Consider the following 20,918-nt stretch of genomic DNA (forward strand, 5'->3'; position numbering starts at 1 on the left):
AAAGGCGAAGAGTTACGAAGGTGACTAAAGGTTTTTATTGACTAAATAACAGAGCCCACTCTCGTGGGTGATCCGATCCAAGCAGGAGGAATACCAGCCAGTCGCTCACCTTTATACCTGGCCTGGTGGGTGGAGCCAAGGCGGAGTCGGCAGTGGTCATCCCAGGTATAGCAGTGTGGCAAGAGGCGACCTCGTACCGTGATACAATAGTGGTCAGTGATACAGTTATAACGAACAGTGGTGAACAGTGCTAACTACTAACAGTGATACGATAGTGAACGTGGTTTACCACAGTGTACCATTTAGAAGATGCACTGCAGCAACTCGCCAAGGCTTCTTTGGTAGCACCTTCCAAACCCGCGACCTCTTCCACCTAGAAGGACAAGAGCAGCAGGCGCATGGGAACACCACCACCTCCAAGTCATACACCATCCTGACTTGGAAGTATATCGCCGTTCCTTCATCGTCGCTGGGTCAAAATCCTGGAACTCCCTCCTTAGCAGCACTGTAGGAGTACCTTCACCACATGGACTGCAGCGGTTCAAGAAGGCGGCTCACCACCACCTTCTCAAGGGTAATTAGGGATGGGCAATAAATACTGGCCTTGCCAGCGACGCCTACATCCCATGAATGAATTTTTTTTAAATTGGGAAAATTCTGGAATCCATTATTAAGGGATCAGTGGCAGGACATTTAGAAAATCTTATTACTATCAAGCAGAGTCAACATGGTTTTCTGAAAGGGAAATCGTGTTTGACAAATTTATTAGAGTTCTTTGAGGATGTAACGAACAGGGTGAATCATGGGGAACCAGTAGATGTGGTATATTTGGATTTCCAAAAGGCATTCGATAAGGTGTCACACAAAAGGTTACTGCACAAGATAAGAGCTCATGGGGTTGGGGGTAATATATTAGGATGGATAGAGGATTGGCTAACTAACTGAAAACAGAGAGTCAGGACAAATGGGTCATTTTCAGGTTGGCAAACTGTAACTAGTGGGGTGCCGCAGGGATCAGTGCTGGGGTCTCGGCTATTTACAATCTATATTAATGACTTGGATGAAGGGACCGAGTGTACAAATTTTCTGCTGATACAAAGATAGGTGGGAAAGCAAGCTGTGAGGAGGACACAAAGGGCTGGATTTTACCAGCCCTGAGGAGGCGGGTTTGGAGGCGGGACTGCTGGGAAAGTCAAAAAGAATTAGAGCGGGTCCCGAACCCACTCCCAACCTGCCTCCAACCAATCTTCCTGGGAGTCGATCCCCGATTTACACAGGGACCCAACTCCTAGTGGTGGGAAGAGGATTATAGCCACTTAACTGCCTGTTAACAGGTAGTTAACAGGCAGTTAAAAGGCTTTTCCCAATTTTGTGACTTCTGCTGCGGGCTTCCCGATGGCAGGGAACCCCGCCAGGGTAAGTGAGGCGTGCTGTGGGTCTGTTGTTATGTTGGTGTACAGATGACAGCTGCAGAAGTGGTGTTAAGGATGCAATGGGACACTGGTTAGTATCAGAGGTAAGGAAATATTGTGAAAGTCATTTTTAATGTGGTTAGATGTTTCTGCAGGTGACAAGCTTTGAAGTGTTTGTGTAGCCTCATCTCATCGGGAGAAGTGACAGATGGCTTCTGTACACTCAGCTGCAGCTGCCATCTGTTTTATCCTAAGGAGAGAGTAATTGGAGAGCCTGGCTGCAAGGGCTCACCTGTTTACAGTGATTGTCAGTGTTTGACAGCACCTCAATGCTGTCAAACACTGACAATTCATCTGTCAAACAAGTGTGGTGTATATGCCTTTAAGAAAACCGGCAGATGAAGCGTTATCAACTGACGTCATCTGACACTGGCTTTCCATTAATTGGCCAGCAAGCCCGTAGGGCAGGCTTAACAAGGCCAATCAAGGCAAAATAGCGTCTGTTCAGCAGATGTCACTGGGGGTGGGACTAGAACTCGGAAGGCAGCAGTCCTGCCCCCAATTCGTCTCGGTAAGTAAAATCCAGCCCAAAGTGTCTGCAAAAGGGATATAGATAGGTTAAGTGAGTGGGCAAAAATTTGGTAGATGGAGTATAATGTGGGAAAATGTGAGGTTATCCACTTTAGTAGGAAGAATAGAAAAGCAAAATATTATTTAAATAGAGAGAGACTACAGAATGCTGCAGTACAGAAGGATCTGGGTGTCTTCGTACATGAAACACAAAAAGTTAGCATGCAGGTACAGTAAGTAATTAGGAAGGCAGATGACATGTTCGCCTTTATTGCAAGGGGGATGGAGTATAAAAGTGGGGATGTCTTGCTACAACTATACAGGACGTTGGTGAGACCACGCCTGGGGTACTGTGTACAGTTTTGGTCTCCTTATTTAAGGAAGGATATACTTGCATTGGTGGCAGTTCAGAGAAGGTTCACGAGGTTGATTCCTGAGATGAAGGGGTTGTCTTATGAGGAAAGGTTGAGCAGGTTGGGCCTATACTCATTGGAGTTTAGAAGAATGAGAGGGGATCTTATTGAAACAGAAGATTCTGAGGGGGCTCGACAAGGTAGATGCAGAGAGGATGTTTCCCCTCGTGGGGGAATCTATATTTTCAGAATAAGGGGTCGCCCATTTAAGACGGAGATGAGGAGGAATTTCTTCTCAGAGGGTCATGAATCTTTGGAATTCTCTACCCCAGAGAGCTGTGGAGGCTGAGTCAGTGAATATATTCAAGGCCAAGATAGACAGATATTTGAGCTACAGGGGAGTCGAGGGTTATAGGGAACAGGCAGGAAAGTGGAGTTGAGGCCTAGATCAGATCAGCCATGATCTTATTGAATGGCGGAGCAGGCTCGAGGGGCCAAATGGCCGACTCCTGCTCCTATTTATTATGTTCTTATAAGAGTAAAGACGTCTTACTGCAATTACATAGGGCCCTGGTGAGACCACACCCGGAGTATTGTGTACAGTTCTGGTCTCCTTACCCTAGGAAGGATATACTTACCATAGAGGGAGTGCAACGAAGGTTCACCAGACTGGTTCCTGGGATGGGAGGATTGTCCTATGAGGAGAGATTGAGTAGACTAGGCCTGAATTCTCTGGAGTTTAGAAGAATGAGAGGTGATCTCATTGAAACATATAAAATTCTTACAGGGCTTGACAGAGTAGATGCAGGGAGGATGTTTCCCCTGGCTGGGGAGTCTAGAACCAGAGGTCACAGTCTCAGGATAAGGGGTCGGCCATTTAGGACTGAGATGAGGAGAAATTTCTTCACTCAGAGGGTGGTGAATCTTTGGAATTCTCTGCCCCAGAGGGCTGTGGAGGCTCAGTCATTGAGTATATTCAAGACAGAGATCGATAGGTTTTTGGATATGAAGAGAATCAAGGGATGTGGGGATAGTTCAGGAAAGTGGAGATGAGGTAGAAGATCAGTCATGATTGTATTGAATGGAGGAGCAGGATCGAAGAGCCAAATGGCCAACTCCTGCTCCTATTTCTTATGTTCTTATGTTCCTCCATGGAGGCTGGAGAAACAACTGCCCTAGGACTCGGTCTTCAAAAGAACTTCGATTAAGGAGCCTCGCGCTCCTGTGCACTGTGTGAGAGATGGTTTCCATGTATATGGTAAAGATGATGGAGAAGTGGAAGAGTCCAATACACACATATGCACACATTTCAGAAGTTTCTCACGACCCGCAGAACACCCTGGGGAGAGTGGCAGTCCCGGAGATTCCTGCAGCATCAAGGCGCTAGGGGCAGTAGTAAGGATATTGGTAGATTCCAGACTGCAGTGACCACTGCTGCAACAGATGCCTTGAGAATCAGTCTGAATTCCAGACTTGCGTGGGCAATTGTGTCTGTAAAGACATGACCAGTCAGTCCTCCGAGACTTTCCCTTGCACCAGTGAGCGTAGCGGAGAGGGCAGCTGAATCTGCTTTTTTAAGGCCCTGTATATGAGGGAGTTTCAGGCCGCACTCCTTGACACTGCAAGAGAAAAGCTGTCAGTAGCTGTTTCACTGAGGTGAGAGTCACCTTAGGCCTCTACAACTCCAGGGCACCATCCCAGGAACCCACCATTCAGCCTTGTCTCACTAGGGAACACCATCAGCCACCTTCTTGCCCAATCACTTAACCAGTCTATATCCCTTTGCATCTTTGCGTCCTCCTCACAGCTTACTGTCCCACCTAGCTTTGTATCATCAGCAAACTTGGATACATTACACTTGGCCCCCTCATCTAAGTCATTAATATAGATTGTAAATAGCTGAGGCCCAAGCACTGGTCCTTGTGGTACTCCACTAGTTACAGCCTGCCAACCTGAAAATAACCCGTTTAGTCCTACTCTTTGTTTTCTGTCCATTAACCAATCCTCAATCCATGCTAGTATATTACCCCCAATCCCATGAACCCTAATTTTGTGTATAACCTCTTGTGTGGCACATTATCGAATGTGTTCTGAAAATCCAAATACACTACATCCACTGGTTCCCCCTTATCTACGCTGCTTGTTATAACCTCAAAAAACTCTAATAGATTTGTCAAACACGATTTCCCTTTCATAAATCCATGTCGACTCTGCCCAATCACAGTATGATTTTCTAAGTGCCCTGTTACCACGTCCTTAATAATAGATTCTAGCATTTTCCTGACGACTGATGTCAGGCTAACTGGCCTGTAGTTCCTTGTTTTTTCTCTCCCTCCTTTCTTGAATAGCGGTGTTACATTTGCTACCTTCCAATCCACTGGGACCGTTCTAGAATCTAGGAAATTCTGGAAGATCAAAACCAATGCATCCACTATCTATCTTAAAACCCAAGGATGTAGGCCATCACGTCATGGGGATTTGTCAACTTTTAGTCCCATTAATTTCTCCAGTACTATTTCTTTACTAATACTAACATCTTTAAGTTCCTCATTCTTGCTAGACCCTTGGTTCCCCACTATTTCCGTGAAGACAGATACAAAGTATTCATTTAGTGTCTTTGCCATTTCCTTATTCCCCATTATAATTTCTCCTGTCTTTGCCTCTAAAGGACCCATGTTTACTTTTGCTAACCTCTTCCTTTTTGCATATCTATAGAAGCTTTTACAATCTGTTTCTATGTCTCTTGCTAGTTTACTTTCATAATCTCTTTTTCTTTATCAATTTCTTGGTCATCTTTTGCTTAATTCTAAAATCCTCCCAATCCTCAGGATTATGAAGTCAGTTGGCAGAAACCTCCAACATTGAGGACTTTGTAAGTATATTGCGGGACAAGTGGTGGTCAGTGACTTCATTTGGTGAGACCACCTTTATTTACTGAAAGCACTGGTCTATCAGTCGGGCCCTCCTTTCTCTGACTGCTGGTTGTCCTGTACCATGTCCTTTCCTTCCTGCACACTCTCCTCATGCTGTGGGGAGGCTCTACCACCCCTCTTCATCTTCATCCCTTTCAGCTGCCAGTGTTATGTAGCACACAGCAAGCTGCAATGGTTCTGGAAACTGAACCAGATTTATCCAGGCATCTACAACCAGATGTCAGAATGCCTATTCTCTGTTCTATCACAATTCTTGTACATAGGCCTCATCATATCCTTCATCTCGCTATTTCTGCAGAAACCTTACTGAAGTCATCAGCCATCACTGGAAGGGACCCTGAAAAACATTCAACCATCCTGATGTGTTGCTTTAAGTCACCAGGACTGGAATGGTGAGTTGTCACATAATAAAAGTATCATGACATCTTTCTGGGTAGCAGGCACTAGCGTGAGGGTGAGGTGACTGGAGTCACACAGCAGCAGCACATTATTAAATGAAAGCCGTTCCTGCTCATTAAATTGAGGGGTTGTCATTTAAAAAAAATTCATTCCCAGGATGTGGGCGTCACTGGCAAGGCCGGCATTTATTGCCCATCCCTAATTGCCCTCGAGAAGGTGGTGGTGAGCCGCCTTCTTGAACTGCTGCAGTCCGTGTGGTGAAGGTGCTCCCACAGTGCAGTTAGGGAGGGAATTCCAGGATTTTGACCCAGCGATGATGAAGGATCGGCGATATACTTCCAAGTCAGGATGGTGTGTGACTTGGAGGGGAACTTGGAGGTGGTGGTGTTCCCATGCACCTGCTGCCCTTGTCCTGCTAGGTAGAAGAGGTTGTGGGTTTGGAAGGTGCTGCCGAAGAAGCCTTGGCGAGTTGCTGCAGTGCATCTTGTAGATGGTACACACTGCAGCCATGGTACGCCGGTGGTGGAGGGAGTCAATGTTTAAGGTGCCAATCAAGCAGGCTGCTTTTTCCTGGATGGTGTTGAGCTTCTTGAGCGTTGTTGGAGCTGCACTCATCCAGGCAAGTGGAGAGTATTCCATCACACTCCTGACTTGTACCTTGTAGATGGTGGATTTTGAGCATTCCGTCAATTACTCCTTGCACCTGTTTCTTTGTTTCTCTGGTTCCATTCGGAAGGATATTAAGTGTGTGGCCTGCCTGAAGAGGGCATCAGTCAGCTTCTTTATACAATGGTGAGCAGCTGCAAAGGTCACCAGATGCTGTCTGAAAGGATCCAAAGAAATTCAAGGCAGTGGAGTCCTTCACTGGTACACACTAGCTCTGCTGCAGAGGACTCAGATGCAGACTTTGATGGCCCCATTTACGAAAGAAGGCTGATGGTCCATGCCAGGGAACACTGGGTGCACTGGGCAGCCTACCAGCAAGCTCGCGCTCAGAGCATTGAGGAGTCCAGCTCCAACTGTGTCCGGGCTTCACGCAGAGCTTGGAGAACATTCTGTCCAACATGAACCAAGTGGTCAGCTCCATGTGGTGCCCCCCATGATGAACCACTCATGATTGGGCAGCTTTCCCGGCAGTTCACACTATTGGAATCTCAGATGGCTGCCATCTTGACTCGGGGTTGGGGGGGGGTGCAGTATTAACAGGAGCTTCGAGGGCATCACATCACTCCTGCACTCGCACAGAGCTGGAGGAGTGCTGAGGTGCATAGGAACAGGAGGAAGCCATTCAGTCTCTCAAACCTTTGCACCATTCAATTAGAAAATTTCTGATCTGTACTTCATATCCCTCGATAACCTGACCCAACAAAAATCTATAGATCTCCGTCTTGAAAGCTCCAATTGACCCTCAGCATCCACAGCATTTTTGGGGAGAGATTTCCAGGTTTCCACTACCCTTTGTGTGAAAAAGTGCTTCCTGACATCACCCTTGAACGGTCTGGCTCTAATTCAAAGGTTGTGCCCCTTGTTCTGGACTCCCCCACTAGAGGAAATAGTTTCTCTCGATCTACCCGATCAAATCCTTCTAACATTTTAAACACCTCGATCAGATCACCCCTTAATCTTCTAAAATCAAAGGAATACAAGCCCAGTCTGTGCAACCTGTCCTCATAATCTAACCCTTTCAGCCCCGGTGTCATTCTGGTGAATCTGCGCTGCTCCCCCTCCGAGGCCAATATATCCTTCCTGAGGGGCGGGGCCCAGAACTGGACGCAATGTCCAGATGGGGTCTGACTGGAGCTCCGTACAACTGTAACATAAATTCCACCCTTTGTATTCCAGCCCTTGAGATAAAGGCCAACATCCATTAGCCTTTGTGATTCCCAGTGGCTCCATGGGAGAGGCACCTGGTGTCATCTCTCAGGATGACAGCATGGCTGCATGGCTGCTCCCCATTACCCATTCCGCCAGTGCCCTTGCTAGTGCCATTCAGCCAGCTGGGCAAGACGGCCTCGGCCCACCCTGAGAGGCTGCTGTCTGCAGCCGGGCCCTCAAGGCCCAGAGCGACTCAAGGTAGCCCACCATCTGAAGTGTCCCCAATGGAAGCTCCAGCTCCCCTTGGGGAGACACTGTAGGAGCATGAGGATAGGGAAACAAGCACAGAGAGCTGGCACAAGGGGGATTTCTGGATACATTTTATTATTCTAGCAAAGAGCCAGCACAGAGACGATGGGCGAATAGCCTCCTTCTCTGGTGTAACATCTATGGTTGCAATACTCCTTTTTCACTTGAACAAATAGCATAAATCCTCAAATTCTGCAAGACTTCCACAGCCCTTTGCAAGGTTATTGGTTCTGTGGTGAATAACAACCGTTGTCTGGTTTCCCTTCCTTTTTGGATGTTCTATGATGTCCCTTACTCTTGGCCTCTCCGCTTCTTGGCCTCGTTTACAGCCTTTCCATTGGAGTTACAGCAGAGTGCGTTGGAAAGGCCATGAAATTTTGGGCCCTGTGTTTCTAAAATCTTTTAATATTTCCGTTATTTTTTTCCATCTTTGTTTTCAAATCCCTCTATGGCCTCGCCCCTCCCTATCTCTGTAATCTCCTCCAGCCCTACAACCCTCCAAAATATCTCCACTCCTCCAATCCTGGCCTCTTGCGCATCCCCGATTTCCATCGCTCCACCATTGGCAGCCGTGCCGTCAGCTGTCTGGGCCCTAAGCTCTGGAATTCCCTCCCTAAACCTCTCCGCCTCTCTATCTCCTCCTTTAAGGCGCTCCTTAAAACCTACCTCTTTGACCAAGCTTTTGGTCACCTGCCCTAATATCGTCTTATGTGGCTCGATGTCAGATTTTGTTTGATAATCGCTCCAGTGAAGCACCTACATTGAAGGCGCTATATAAATGCAAGGTGTTGCTGTTATGGTCCGTGCCAGTCTGTCTTCACACCTCCTCTTTGCCTTTCTAATCTTTTTTGCTTCCCCTATATTTTTTGTATATTCAGCTCGATTTTTTTTTTGTATTATTAGCCTAGATTTACCCTATGTTTCATTTTTAATTCTAATTTTAATTTTAACTTCTCTACTCATCCAAGGAACGGCCTCTTTTTCTGCACTCCCTTTACTTGTGGGGATGTGTTTAGTCTGTACCCTGACAATCTATGTTATTTGCCAATTTATCTGGGCTAGTTCCCTTTTTATTGTATTAAAATGGTTTTCCAGTCAAGTCTCCTTTACTATTTTGTATTGATACAGTGCCACCACAGGCAGGAAAGTGTAATTACAGTGTTACAATTACTATGTGTTTACATAGCTATTTGTATAATGGAAATATAAAATTAATGACAGAAACTTTAAAATGGGAACTAAATTAGATCTGCATGTCTGACTTGTCTTCAGTCCAATTATTCATCAACCTCTAACCTCACTTCACCTAACGATTGTACTTTGATCACGACTCACTCGGGTTTTCCCAATGCCCTCTCGTTACTCCAGTGCAATGCCATGGGACGTTGACCAGTGTTATATAATAATATACATTGTGTTACTGGAATGCTAAACTCCTGGAATCAGAGAAATTACAGCACACCCACCCTTCGCACCTGAGCCAGTCTTCAACTGGACCACTCAACTCTAATCCCCTTTCCCTGCCCTTGCCCTGCTCTTTCTTGGTATCCTTTTACATTGTTAATTTTCAAACACTTGTCCAATCCCATATTAAATGAGGTAATAATTTCTGCCTCATGTTCTAATAATCTTCTATGTCAAAAAAATCTAACTTGCTCCTTCATTCTTCCATTGATAAGCTTCAGTCTGTGCTCCTAGTTACTGACCAATGATAATCTTCAGTCTGTGCCCCTAGTTACTGACTCACTGATCAGTGATAATCCTCAGTCTGTGCCCCTAGTTACTGACTCACTGACCAGTGATAATCTTCAGTCTGTGCCCCTAGTTACTGACTCACTGACCAGTGATAATCCTCAGTCTGTGCCCCTAGTTACTGACTCACTGATCAGTGATAATCCTCAGTCTGTGCCCCTAGTTACTGACTCACTGATCAGTGATAATCCTCAGTCTGTGCCCCTAGTTACTGACTCACTGACCAGTGATAATCTTCAGTCTGTGCCCCTAGTTACTGACTCACTGACCAATGATGATCCTCAGTCTGTGCCCCTAGTTACCGACTCACTGATCAGTGATAATCCTCAGTCTGTGCCCCTAGTTACTGACCAATGATGATCCTCAGTCTGTGCCCCTAGTTACTGATTCACTGACCAGTGATAATCTTCAGTCTGTGCCCCTAGTTACTGACCAATGATGATCCTCAGTCTGTGCCCCTAGTTACTGACTCACTGACCAGTGATAATCTTCAGTCTGTGCCCCTAGTTACCGACTCACTGATCAGTGATAATCCTCAGTCTGTGCCCCTAGTTACCGACTCACTGACCAGTGATAATCCTCAGTCTGTGCCCCTAGTTACTGACCAATGATGATCCTCAGTCTGTGCCCCTAGTTACTGATTCACTGACCAGTGATAATCTTCAGTCTGTGCCCCTAGTTACTGACTCACTGACCAGTGATAATCCTCAGTCTGTGCCCCTAGTTACCGACTCACTGACCAGTGATAATCCTCAGTCTGTGCCCCTAGTTACTGACCAATGATGATCCTCAGTCTGTGCCCCTAGTTACCGACTCACTGATCAGTGATAATCCTCAGTCTGTGCCCCTAGTTACTGACTCACTGACCAGTGATAATCTTCAGTCTGTGCCACTAGTTACTGACTCACTGACTAGTGATGATGCACAGTCGGTGCCCCTTGGTGATTATTAGTATCCAGTATTGATAAAGAGTTATGATGATTATTAGTATTCAGTGTTGACAATAGGATAACAATAATATCAGTATTTGATACTGACCAATTTGTTTTAGTTCCTTTATTTTCTCCATCAATACTACTTTGGGTTAGACAGCATGCCATGATTATTAAATAGTACTATATGGGAAATGAGACCAGATGAAATAATGGAAATATTTGTAGGGTAATAGATTTATAAGATACAAATTATGTAATTATTATGTTGATGAATAATTAGAAATTATTATTAATTAGATATGAATGAATAATAATGATTATTGGTAGATAATTAGATATAATTATTTGAGAGGAATATTGTTAATTAGAATTAATGAGATATGTGAATAATTAGAATAATTTATGTATGAGTTCTTTTGATAGATAATTATTAATGAGATGGGTAATTAGCGGTAATTATTATTGAGTTTGATGGATAAATAAATGTAATTAGAGAAACCTTAATGGGTTTCAAGAAAGAACAAGATTTGTACTTGTCAACAAATAGGATTCAGGGTTATTAGAAATACACCAAGGGAAGACTGGGGATAGGAGGGCTAGATGGGCTGAAGGGAACACTGGGATAGGAGGACTAGACAGGCTGAAGGGAACACTGGGGATTGGAGGGCTAGATGGGCTGAAGGGAATACTGGGATAGGAGGGCTAGACGGGCTGAAGGGAACACTGGGATAGGAGGGCTAGATGGGCTGAAGGGAACACTGGGATAGGCGGGCTAGATGGGCTGAAGGGAACACTGGGATAGGAGGGCTAGATGGGCTGAAGGGACTGAGCTTCCTGAGTAAAACCGCAGACTCTTACCCTCTCTCTCTATCTCGAAGACACTGATGGCGTCCTTGGGGCTGAGGCAGCGGAACTCATTGGCTGGCAGTGTGTGGCGCCTCGGTCTGCCAGGGCTGGCGGCTTGGGGTCGCGGGTACAAGGGCATCAGGAATGGCATTGCTGTTAACACAGACATTCTCTGTGTCTACTCCACTGGCCAGTGATCTGTGAAACACAGTGCGGCACAACATGACTGCCCCTTAAGTACAAGAGTGACTCCTAAACATGTCACCAATGCAGGGAAGGGCAGCTAATGACAGAGACAGATAGGAAGAGGAGGAGGCCATTCAGCCCCTCCAGCCTGCCGTGCTATTGAATTAGATGCTGGCTGATCTGCAATGGAGGGAGGGAGCGGATAGTTAGAGAGGTGGAAGTGGGTGGGGGTGGGGGTGAAGGTTTGCTTTGCCCCAGTTTCTGGGCACTGCCGGTGGGAGCAGTCCCCGGGTCCGCTCTGGAGCCCCTCAATCCGGTTACAGGCTGCAGTCGGAAAGCGGATCAATCGCCCGTTACATCGGAATCTAAAAAAAGGAAGCGACTTTCGCCAAATGATTGCAATCTTACCTGACGCGATGTTGAGAGGCGGCTCCGGGACTGAGGGCGCTCCCGGGCTCCGGGACTTTTATCGGATCGGCCGGATTAACGTCAGCAAATGGGACACAAAGTGCGTCAGAGGCGCTGGTGAGCCCGGGCCAGAAACACCGATTACCCGGCTCCAGACTGACATCAACACTGCTTCACACACATCACATCACATACAATACACACTGTATATACATGATATTACACCTTAGAAATTATATATAAAGCAATGTGTGGCATCAGTAAAAGTCAACATGAAGCTGTCCAAAACCCAACTGGTTCATTAATGTCCTTTATGCATCTCTCCACTTCACCTGATGAAGGAGCAGCGCTCGGAAAGCTTGTGATTTCAAATAAAGCTGTTGGACTATCACCTGGTGTTGTGTGACTTCTTCCTTTAGGGAAGGAAACCTACCGTCCTTCGCTGGTCTGGCTAAGGTCAATCCTGCTTCACAAATCTACTGGAATTTGTTGACGATGTAACTGGTAGAATAGATAAGGGAGAACCAGTGGATGTGGTGTAGTTGGACTTTCAGAAGGCTTTCGATAAGGTCCTGCATAAGAGATTAGCGTGTAAAGTTAAAGCACATGGGATTGGGGGTAAGGTACTGACTTGGATAAAGAACTGGTTGGCAGACAGGAAGCAAAGAGTTGGAATAAACGGGTCTTTTTCCGAGTGGCAGGCAGTGACTAGTGGGGTACCGCAGGGATCAGTCCCAGGACCCCAGCTATTCACAATATATAATGATCTAGACGAGGGAACTAGATGTAATATCTCCAAGTTTACAGATGACACAAAGCTGGGTGGGCGTGTGTGCTGTGAGGAGGATGCAGAGAAACTCCAGTATGATTTGGACAGGTTGGGTGATTGGGTAGATGCAGTATAATGTGGATAAATGCGAGGTTATCCACTTTGGTGGCAAAAGCAGGAAGGCAGATTATTATCTGGATGGCAATAGATTGGGAGAAGGGGAAGTGCAACGAGACCTGGGTGTCCTTGTGCACCAGTCGCTGAAGGTAAGCATGCAGGTGCAGCAGGCAGTTAAGAAGGCAAATGGTATGCTGGCCTTCATAGCGAGAGGATTCGAGTACAGGAGTCTTGCTGCAGTTGTACAGGATAACAACAGAGAATGCTGGAAAAACTCAGCAGGTCAGGCAACATCCGTGGAGAGAAATTTGAGTTGACGTTTCGGGTTGAAACCCTTCTTCAAAACTGGAAAGAAAATAAAAAGATCGAAGGCAAAGCTGCGATCGAACAAAAGAAGAAAAGGAGACAATAAAAGGTATTAGAAGCCAGATGAGATGGTAATGGGCCTGTGGAGACAAAAGGCAGCTGAGATTAGGTGTGAAGTGTACTGGCAGGATAAGGACAGCTGCCAGGTGAGAGAGAGAAACAAAAGGAAAGGAGGGGGGGAGGGGGGGGGAAAGGAAGACCCAAAACAAAGGGGTGGAAAAAATTAAAAAGAAAAAAGTAAGAGAGGCCGAGGTTATGATCTGAAATTATTGAACTCGATATTGAGTCCGGAAGGCTGCAAAGTGCCTAATCGGAAGATGAGGTGCTGTTCCTCGAGTTTACATTGAGCTTCCGTGGAACAATAAAAGAGGCCAAGGATGGTGAGGTCCGAGTGGGAATGGAGCGGTGAATTAAAATGACAGGCGACCGGAAGCTCGGGGTCACCCTTACGGACTGAACGGAGGTGTTGTACAGGGCTTGGTGAGACCACACCTTGAGTATTGTTCGCCTTATCTGAGGATTGATGTTCTTGCCATGGAGGGAGTGCAGCAACGATTCACCAGACTGATACCTGGGATGGCAGGAATGACGTATGAGGAGAGATTGGGTCGATTGGGCTTATATTTGCTGGAGTTTAGAAGAATGAGAGGGGATCTTATTGAAACGGAGATGAGGAGGAATTTCTTCACCCAGAGAGTGGTGAACCTGTGGAATTCTCTACCACAGAAGGCAGTTGAAGCCAATTCAAGGCCTCGAGCGTGCCGGCGGTCACCGTGTGCTCCATCTCCAGGGCCACCTGGGCGTGAACGTGGACGTGGAAGAGAGGCCGGCAGTCGGGCCAAATGACCCCCTCGACCGCCCGCTGCCTGGACCAGTTGATGGCCACTTTGGTCAGGCCCAGGAACAGTCCTACGAGGAGGTTCCCCGACCTGCCCGCTCCCCTCCCCACCGGGTGACCAAAGATCAGGAGCGTGCGACTGAAGTGCAGCCAGAAATCGAGGAGCAGCCCCTTCAAATAAAGGAAGAGGCGCTGCAACCTCTCACATTCAGTGTATACATGAAGACGGAAACTCGCAGCCTGGGTGCGAAGGCACACCAGCGCCTGACCATCCTCCCTAAGCGGGAGACACAGAACCATGGCAGAAACCCAGTGCTTCCTTTTGTCCCAGAAGAAGTCGATGAGCTTCTTCTGCAACTTGGCGACAAACGCAGGGGGAGGGATCAAAGTGACCAGCCGGTACCACAACATGACGGCAACCAGTTGATGTGGTGCACATGAATTTCCAAAAGGCATTTGATAAAGTGCCACATAATAGGCTTGCCAGCAAAGTTGTAGCACATGGAATAAATGGGACAGTGGCAGCATGGATACGAAATTGGCTAAGTGACAGGAAACAGGGAGTAGTGGGGAACGGTTGTTTTTCAGGTTGGAGGAAGGTGTTCCCCAGGGGTCAGTACTACGACCACTGCTTTTCTTGATATATATTAATGGCTTAGACTTGGGTGTACAGGGCACAATTTCAAACTTTACAGATGACACAAAAGTATAGTGAACAGTGAGGAGGATAGTGATAGACTTCAGGAAGACAGACAGGGTGGTGGAATGGGCGGACACGTGGCAGATGAAATTTAATGCAGAAAAGTGCAAAGTGATACATTTTGGTAGGAAGAATGAGGAGAAGCAATATAAACTAAAGGGTACAATTCTAAAGGGGGTGCATGAACAGAGAGACCTGGGGGTATATGTACACAAATCGTTGAAGGTGGCAGGGCAGGTTGAGTAAGTGGTTAAAAAAGCACACGGGATCCTGGGCTTCATAAATAGAGGCACAGGGTACAAAAGCAAGAAGTTATGATGACCTTTTATAAAACACTGGTTCAGCCTCAACTGGAGTATTGTGTTCAATTCTGGGCACTGCACTTTAGGAAGGATGTGAAGGCCTTAGAGAAGGTGCAGAAAAGATTTACGAGAATGGTTCCAGGGATGAGGGTCTTCAGTTACGTGGATAGACAGGAGAAGCTGGGGTTGTTCTCCTTAGAGCAGGGAAGGTTGAGAGGAGGTTTGATAGTGGTATTCAAAATCATGAGGGGTCTGGCCAGAGTAGATAGAGAGAAACTGTTCCCATTGGCGGAAGGGTCGAGAACCAGAGGACACAGATTCAAGGTGATTGGCAGAAGAACCAAAGGCGAAATGAGGAAAAACTTTTTTAAGCAGCAAGTGTTTAGGATCTGGAATTCACTGCCTGAGAGGGTGGTGGAGGCAGACTCAATTGTGGCTTTCAAAAGGGAGTTGGATAAGTAGCTGAAGGAAAGAATTTTGCAGGGCTACGGGAAAAGGACGGGGGAGTGGGACTAGCTGAAGTGCTCTTGCAGAGAACCAGCACAGGCTCGATGGGCCGAATGGCCTCCTTCTGTGCTGTAACCATTCTAGGATTCTATGATTCTACTTCTTCAAACAAAGGGTGGTAGAACTCCTTCCTGAATATATTTAATGAATTGGCCTCAACTGCCTTCTGTGGTAGAGAATTCCACAGGTTCACCACTCTCTGGGTGAAGAAATTCCTCCTCATCTCTGTCCTAAATGGCTTATCCCTTATCTTTAGACTGTGACCCCTGGTTCTGGACTCCCCCGCCATCAGGAACATCCTTCCTGCATCTAGTCTGTCTAGTCCTGTTAGAATTTTATAAGTTTCAATGAGATCCCCTCTCATTCTTCTAAACTCCAGCGAGTATAAGCCCAATCGACCCAATCTCTCCTTATACATCATTCCTGCCATCCTAGGTATCAGTCTGGTGAATCTTCGCTGCACTCCCTCCATGGCAAGAACATCCTTCCTCAGATAAGGCGACCAAAACTGCACACAATACTCAAGATGTGGTCTCACCAAGGCCCTGTACAACTGCAGTAAGACATCACTGCTCCTGTACTCGAATCCTCTCGCTATGAAGGCCAACATACCATTTGCCTTCTTAACCGCCTGCTGCACCTGCATGCTTACCTTCAGCGACTGGTGCACAAGGACACCCAGGTCTCGTTGCACATCCCCTTCTCCCAATCTATTGCTGTTCAGATAATAATCTGCCTTCCTGTTTCTGCCACCGAAGTGGATAACCTCGCATTTATCCACATTATACGCCATTTGCCATGCATCTGCCCAATCACCCAACCTGTCCAAATCATACTGGAGTTTCTTGGCATCCTCCTCACAGCACACACGCCCACCCAGCTTTGTGTCGTCTGCAAACTTGGAGATATTACGTCAGCGGACGAAATCTCGGCGGGAATCGCGGAGCGGTGGCAGTACAAAAGGCTCCAAGAGACCAGGTAGGCCTCAGAGCGTCAGCGGGCGAAATCTCGGCGGGAATCACGGAGCGGTGGCAGTACAAAAGGCTCCAAGAGACCAGGTAGGCCTCAGAGCGTCAGCGGGCGAAATCTCAGCGGGAATCGCAGAGCGGTGGCAGTACAAAATGCTCCCAGAGACCAGGTAGGCCTCAGAGCGTCAGCGGGCAAAATCTCAGCGGGAATCGCGGAGCGCCAACTATAAAAAGGCCCCAGAGGCTCAGGTAGGCCTCAGAGTTTACCAATCTCCAATCTCAGAGGGAAGAAGTAAAAAGTAATCTAAGTGTGACGTCACCAGAAAGCAGGTAAGTGATTGGTTGGTGTTGTGTCTCCTTGTGTTCTTATACTATAAATAATACAGACACTTTTAGCTCATTTTAGTTACTGCTTTTACTTGCTGTATTGCTGCTTTGTTTCTGTGCTGCCGCATGGTGTGGAGTGATACAAGATGTCCGACGCTGCACTGTGCACTGCCCGTGCACAGTGTTCCACATAGCAATATAACTACACCATACCAAAGTAGTTCCATACCAAAGTAGTTCCATTTAACGATGTGATACTATAACAATGTAACATCCCTCTTTCTCAAAAAACTAAAACATGAAATTTAACAATTTAAATTAACAAATATTATATCTAAACTATTATCATCAACTACAAAGAATCGTGAGTTTTTTTTTATTCGCGATATCGCTCAGGTGGTTGGATGTTGTCCCTCCACCTTGTGGATTTGGTGGTGACCATTCCTCTCTGCGGTGTTTTGGTGTGTTCCGCTCTCGTTGTTGTTGTTGCTGTCGCCTTTGGAGTTGGAGTGTGCATGCTCATGGTTGTTTGATTTGTAGCGCTTGTTTCTGGTGTTGTACTGCTTGTGGTAGCTGGTGTTGTCAATGTTGCTGATGTTGTCTGCTGCTTATCCAGTTCAGGTGAAGGTCTGATGTGGAGTCTGTTCCGTCTGTATTGGTTACCAGGTTCAGTCTCTACGAAGTAGGATCTTGGAGTATCAGCTTTTCCAATGACCTTGGCTGGATTCCAGGTTTTCAACACCGGGTCTTGCACATGCACTGATTGTCCATTCAGCAATTCTGGTAGCGTCTTTGCATGTTTATCATAATGTTTGCTTCCTACGATTTGTGCTTCTGCCAGCTTCTGTCTGAAGTCCTCCTGGTCCTGGGGAGGATGTATTTTTGCTGGTAGTGCTGTCTTAAACTTCCTCCCATTCAGCAATTCCTAGGTGATTTCATGTCTGCTTTCAGTGGTGTTGATCTGAGTGATAGGAGGGCAAGGTCTTGGTCTTCCCCCACCTCACTACTTTTGATGAGAGTTCTCTTGACAGTCTGGATCTGTCTTTCGATGAACCCGTGTCCCCTTGGGAAATGTGGGGATGAGGTTACTATTTTGAACCCATACTTTTCTGCCAGAGCTCTGAATTCACTCGATGTGAACTGGGTTCCATTGTCACAGATTACCTTTTCCGGGATTCCTTGTTCAGCAAACAAGCTCTTTGCAATCCTGGTGGTAGTTGTGGCTCTCAAGTCTTTCATCCTTCTCACAAAAGGAAACTTGGAATAGTAATCTGCCACTATGAGATACCATTCTTGATTGCATATGAAGAGATCTGCCCCAACAGTGTGCCATGGTCTTGACGGTATTTCACTAGGTATCATCTCCTCTTTCTGTTGTGCATTTCTGTATTTCTGGCATATACCACATGCAGAGACCATCTGTTCGATATTTTTGTACATGCCTATCCAGTATACAGCTGATCTGGCTCTCAGCTTGCATTTCTCCATTCCCATGTGGCCTTCATGTATGAGATGGAGAAGTTGTGTCTGCATCGTCTTTGGCACGATGATCCTCGATCCAGCAAGGAGAATACCGTCTTCTACTGCAATATCGTCTTTAATCGTCCAGTATTGACGAATTGTCGCCTGTACCTGCTGGATTCTCTCCGGCCACCCCTGTATTACTTGTTGTGTGAGCAGTTGCAATTCCTCGGCCTAGAAATTGAGTTTGCGCCGCGCCAGGGCTTTAGCGCCGGAAGTTAGCGCCGGCGCTAAGTCCCTTTGCGTGCGCCAAAAATTCAGTAGCGCCGCGCCCAAACGGCTGCCGGTGCTACTGAAGGGTTTTAGCGCCTGAAAACTGGCACAACGCGCCGCATTGCGGCGCTATTCCGGCGCTGCGGCACCCGCTGCGGTGCGGCAGGCTCGGGAAGTGCAGGCCTCCTCCTTCCGTTAAGGAGGAGCTGCCTGCACCCGGCCGCGGCCCGCGCAAATCTCTTCAAAAATGAGCCCGGCACCTCGGACAAGTGCCGGGCTTGCATCTGTTCCGGGGGGGGGGGGGGAGAAGTCCGGGGAGGGAGCTGCGGGCAGGCGGCCGGCGGGAAAGCGGCCGGCCGCCGCGCCTCCTTAAAGCGCCGGCGCAGACTCCGGCAACACTCGTTTGCCGGAGTCTTAGTTACGGCTGCCACTGGCGAGGCGGCCGCAACTGAATTTCGGCTTGGGGCCGGGTTACCACGGCAACCGGGACGCTGCGCACACCGATGACGTCATCGGTGCCGGCGCAGCGCTACCGGTCTACTGCCGCGGAAGGGCCCCAGGCAATTTAGGAACCGGCGCCAATTGCAGCGCTAGGCCCTCTAGCGCCGCAAAATCGGTGCTAAGGGCACTGAATTTCTAGGCCCTCATCTTTGCTAGTCTCATCTCTGATTTGACTGAGCTTTGTAGGGGTAACATTCACTAGGTGGTGGATTTTTACTGTTAGGCCCTCCACCTCGTGTTTCTCATATGGTGACAATCGAGACAACGCATCTGCTAGCACCATTTCCTTTCCTGGCTTATATTCAAGCGTGAAGTCATAGCTTTGGATCCTTAGAAGTAGTCTTTGCAGCCTTGCGGGTGCTTTGCACAGATTCTTCTTATAGATCTGTTCTAGTGGACGATGGTCACTCTCTATTGTAAATCGCCTGCCATACAGGTATGTATGGAATTTCTCGCATCCGTATACTACTGCTAATAGTTCTCTTTCTATGTTGGCGTATCTCGTCTCGGCTGACGTCAAGGCCTTTGATGCGAAAGCTATCGGCTTTCCTTCCTGCACCAGAGCTGCCCCATGTCCTCTGGTAGAAGCGTCTACTTGCAGAGTGACTGGTTTTCTTCTGTCATAATATGACAGGCTTGTTTCTTTGCACAACAGTTCTTTAAGTTGTTTGAAATTCCTTTCGTGTGATTCAGACCACTGGTATTCAGCATCTTCTTTCAATAGCTCTCTGAGATTTGTTGTATGTTCCGACATGTTTGGGATGAAAGAACTCATGTATTGGACCAAGCTGAGGTAACTCCTCAGCTCTTTCTTATCTTTGGGTGGTTTCATTTCAGCAATTGCCGCAATCTTCTCTGGACTTGGCTTGACTCCCTCTGGTGTATAAATCATACCGAAGAATTGGCATTCCTTGACTTTAACTATGCACTTAACTGCATTTAACTTGATGCCAGCCTTTCTGGTATGCTCCATGGCCTCATGTAGGTGCATATCATGGTCTCTTTCATCTGCTCCATAGATCTGAATATCATCAGCTATTCCTATAGCTCCTTCACAGCCTCTGTATGTCTCGTCTATTTTCTGTTGAAAGATATCTTGACTGACCTTTAACCCGAATGGTAGCCTCAGGAATTTGTAACGCCCAAATGGTGTGTTGAATGTTGTCAGTGTTGTTGATTCCACATCCAACTTCACGTTCCAATATCCATTTCTGGCATCTAGTTTTGAGAAAACCTTGGCTCCTGCCAGTGATGGCGTAATCTTCTCTAGCGTTGGGGTGGGATAGTGGTCCCTCTTTATCGCCTGGTTTAGATCTTTGGGGTCCAAACATATTCTGAGACGCCCGTTTGGCTTTTCTCGTACCACAATTGAGTTTACCCAGTCTGTGGGTTCAGTGACCTTTACGATCACTCTCTTTTCTTCCATCTCCTTTAGCTCTCTTTCAAGCTTTGTCTTCAGCTCGATGGGTACTTTTCGTGGAGCATGGATAACGGGCTTTACCTCTGGATCGATGGTGATGTGGTATTGGAAATCTCCAAAACATCCCACTGTATCATCGAAACATTCCGGATACATGTCTATCAAGTCTTTTTTACTCTTGATTTGTGGGCGGTTCTCCAGTGGGGTGTTGCTGTCTATCTTCAGTGACGTTTCCGTCAGCTCGTGATGCACTGAGATCAATCTTAACTTCTCGCAGCTGTTTAATCCCAGGATCGCTGGCCCCTCAGTGTCGGTGACATAGAACATGCAGTTGATGTTCTTTCTTTTATGTGTCCCTTTGATAAAGGTTATTCCGAGTTGTTTAATCTCACTCCCCCCGTATGCTGTCAGCGTGACATTACTTGCCTTTAAACAACCATTTTTCAGGTAG

General features: G+C 47.0%; 1 protein-coding gene across 1 annotated transcript in view; it reads right to left on the reverse strand.

Annotated features, from left to right (window-relative positions):
• The window catches only part of aanat1 (arylalkylamine N-acetyltransferase 1), a 55,922-nt gene extending 43,904 nt beyond the window's left edge, over nucleotides 1–12,018 (reverse strand). Inside the window, exons 1-2 of the mRNA XM_085964042.1 lie at nucleotides 11,919–12,018; nucleotides 11,337–11,522 (exon numbers count right to left, since the gene is read on the reverse strand). Coding sequence (XP_085820168.1) covers nucleotides 11,337–11,493 — 157 coding nt within the window. The 5' untranslated portion in view covers nucleotides 11,494–11,522; nucleotides 11,919–12,018. The remainder of the gene's footprint in view (nucleotides 1–11,336; nucleotides 11,523–11,918) is intronic.
• Nucleotides 12,019–20,918: the final 8,900 nt, after the last annotated feature.

Source organism: Somniosus microcephalus, chromosome 21 (assembly GCF_052327205.1).
Source record: "Somniosus microcephalus isolate GS21.2 chromosome 21, FLI_Smic_1.0, whole genome shotgun sequence".
Taxonomy (NCBI): Eukaryota; Metazoa; Chordata; class Chondrichthyes; order Squaliformes; family Somniosidae; genus Somniosus; species Somniosus microcephalus.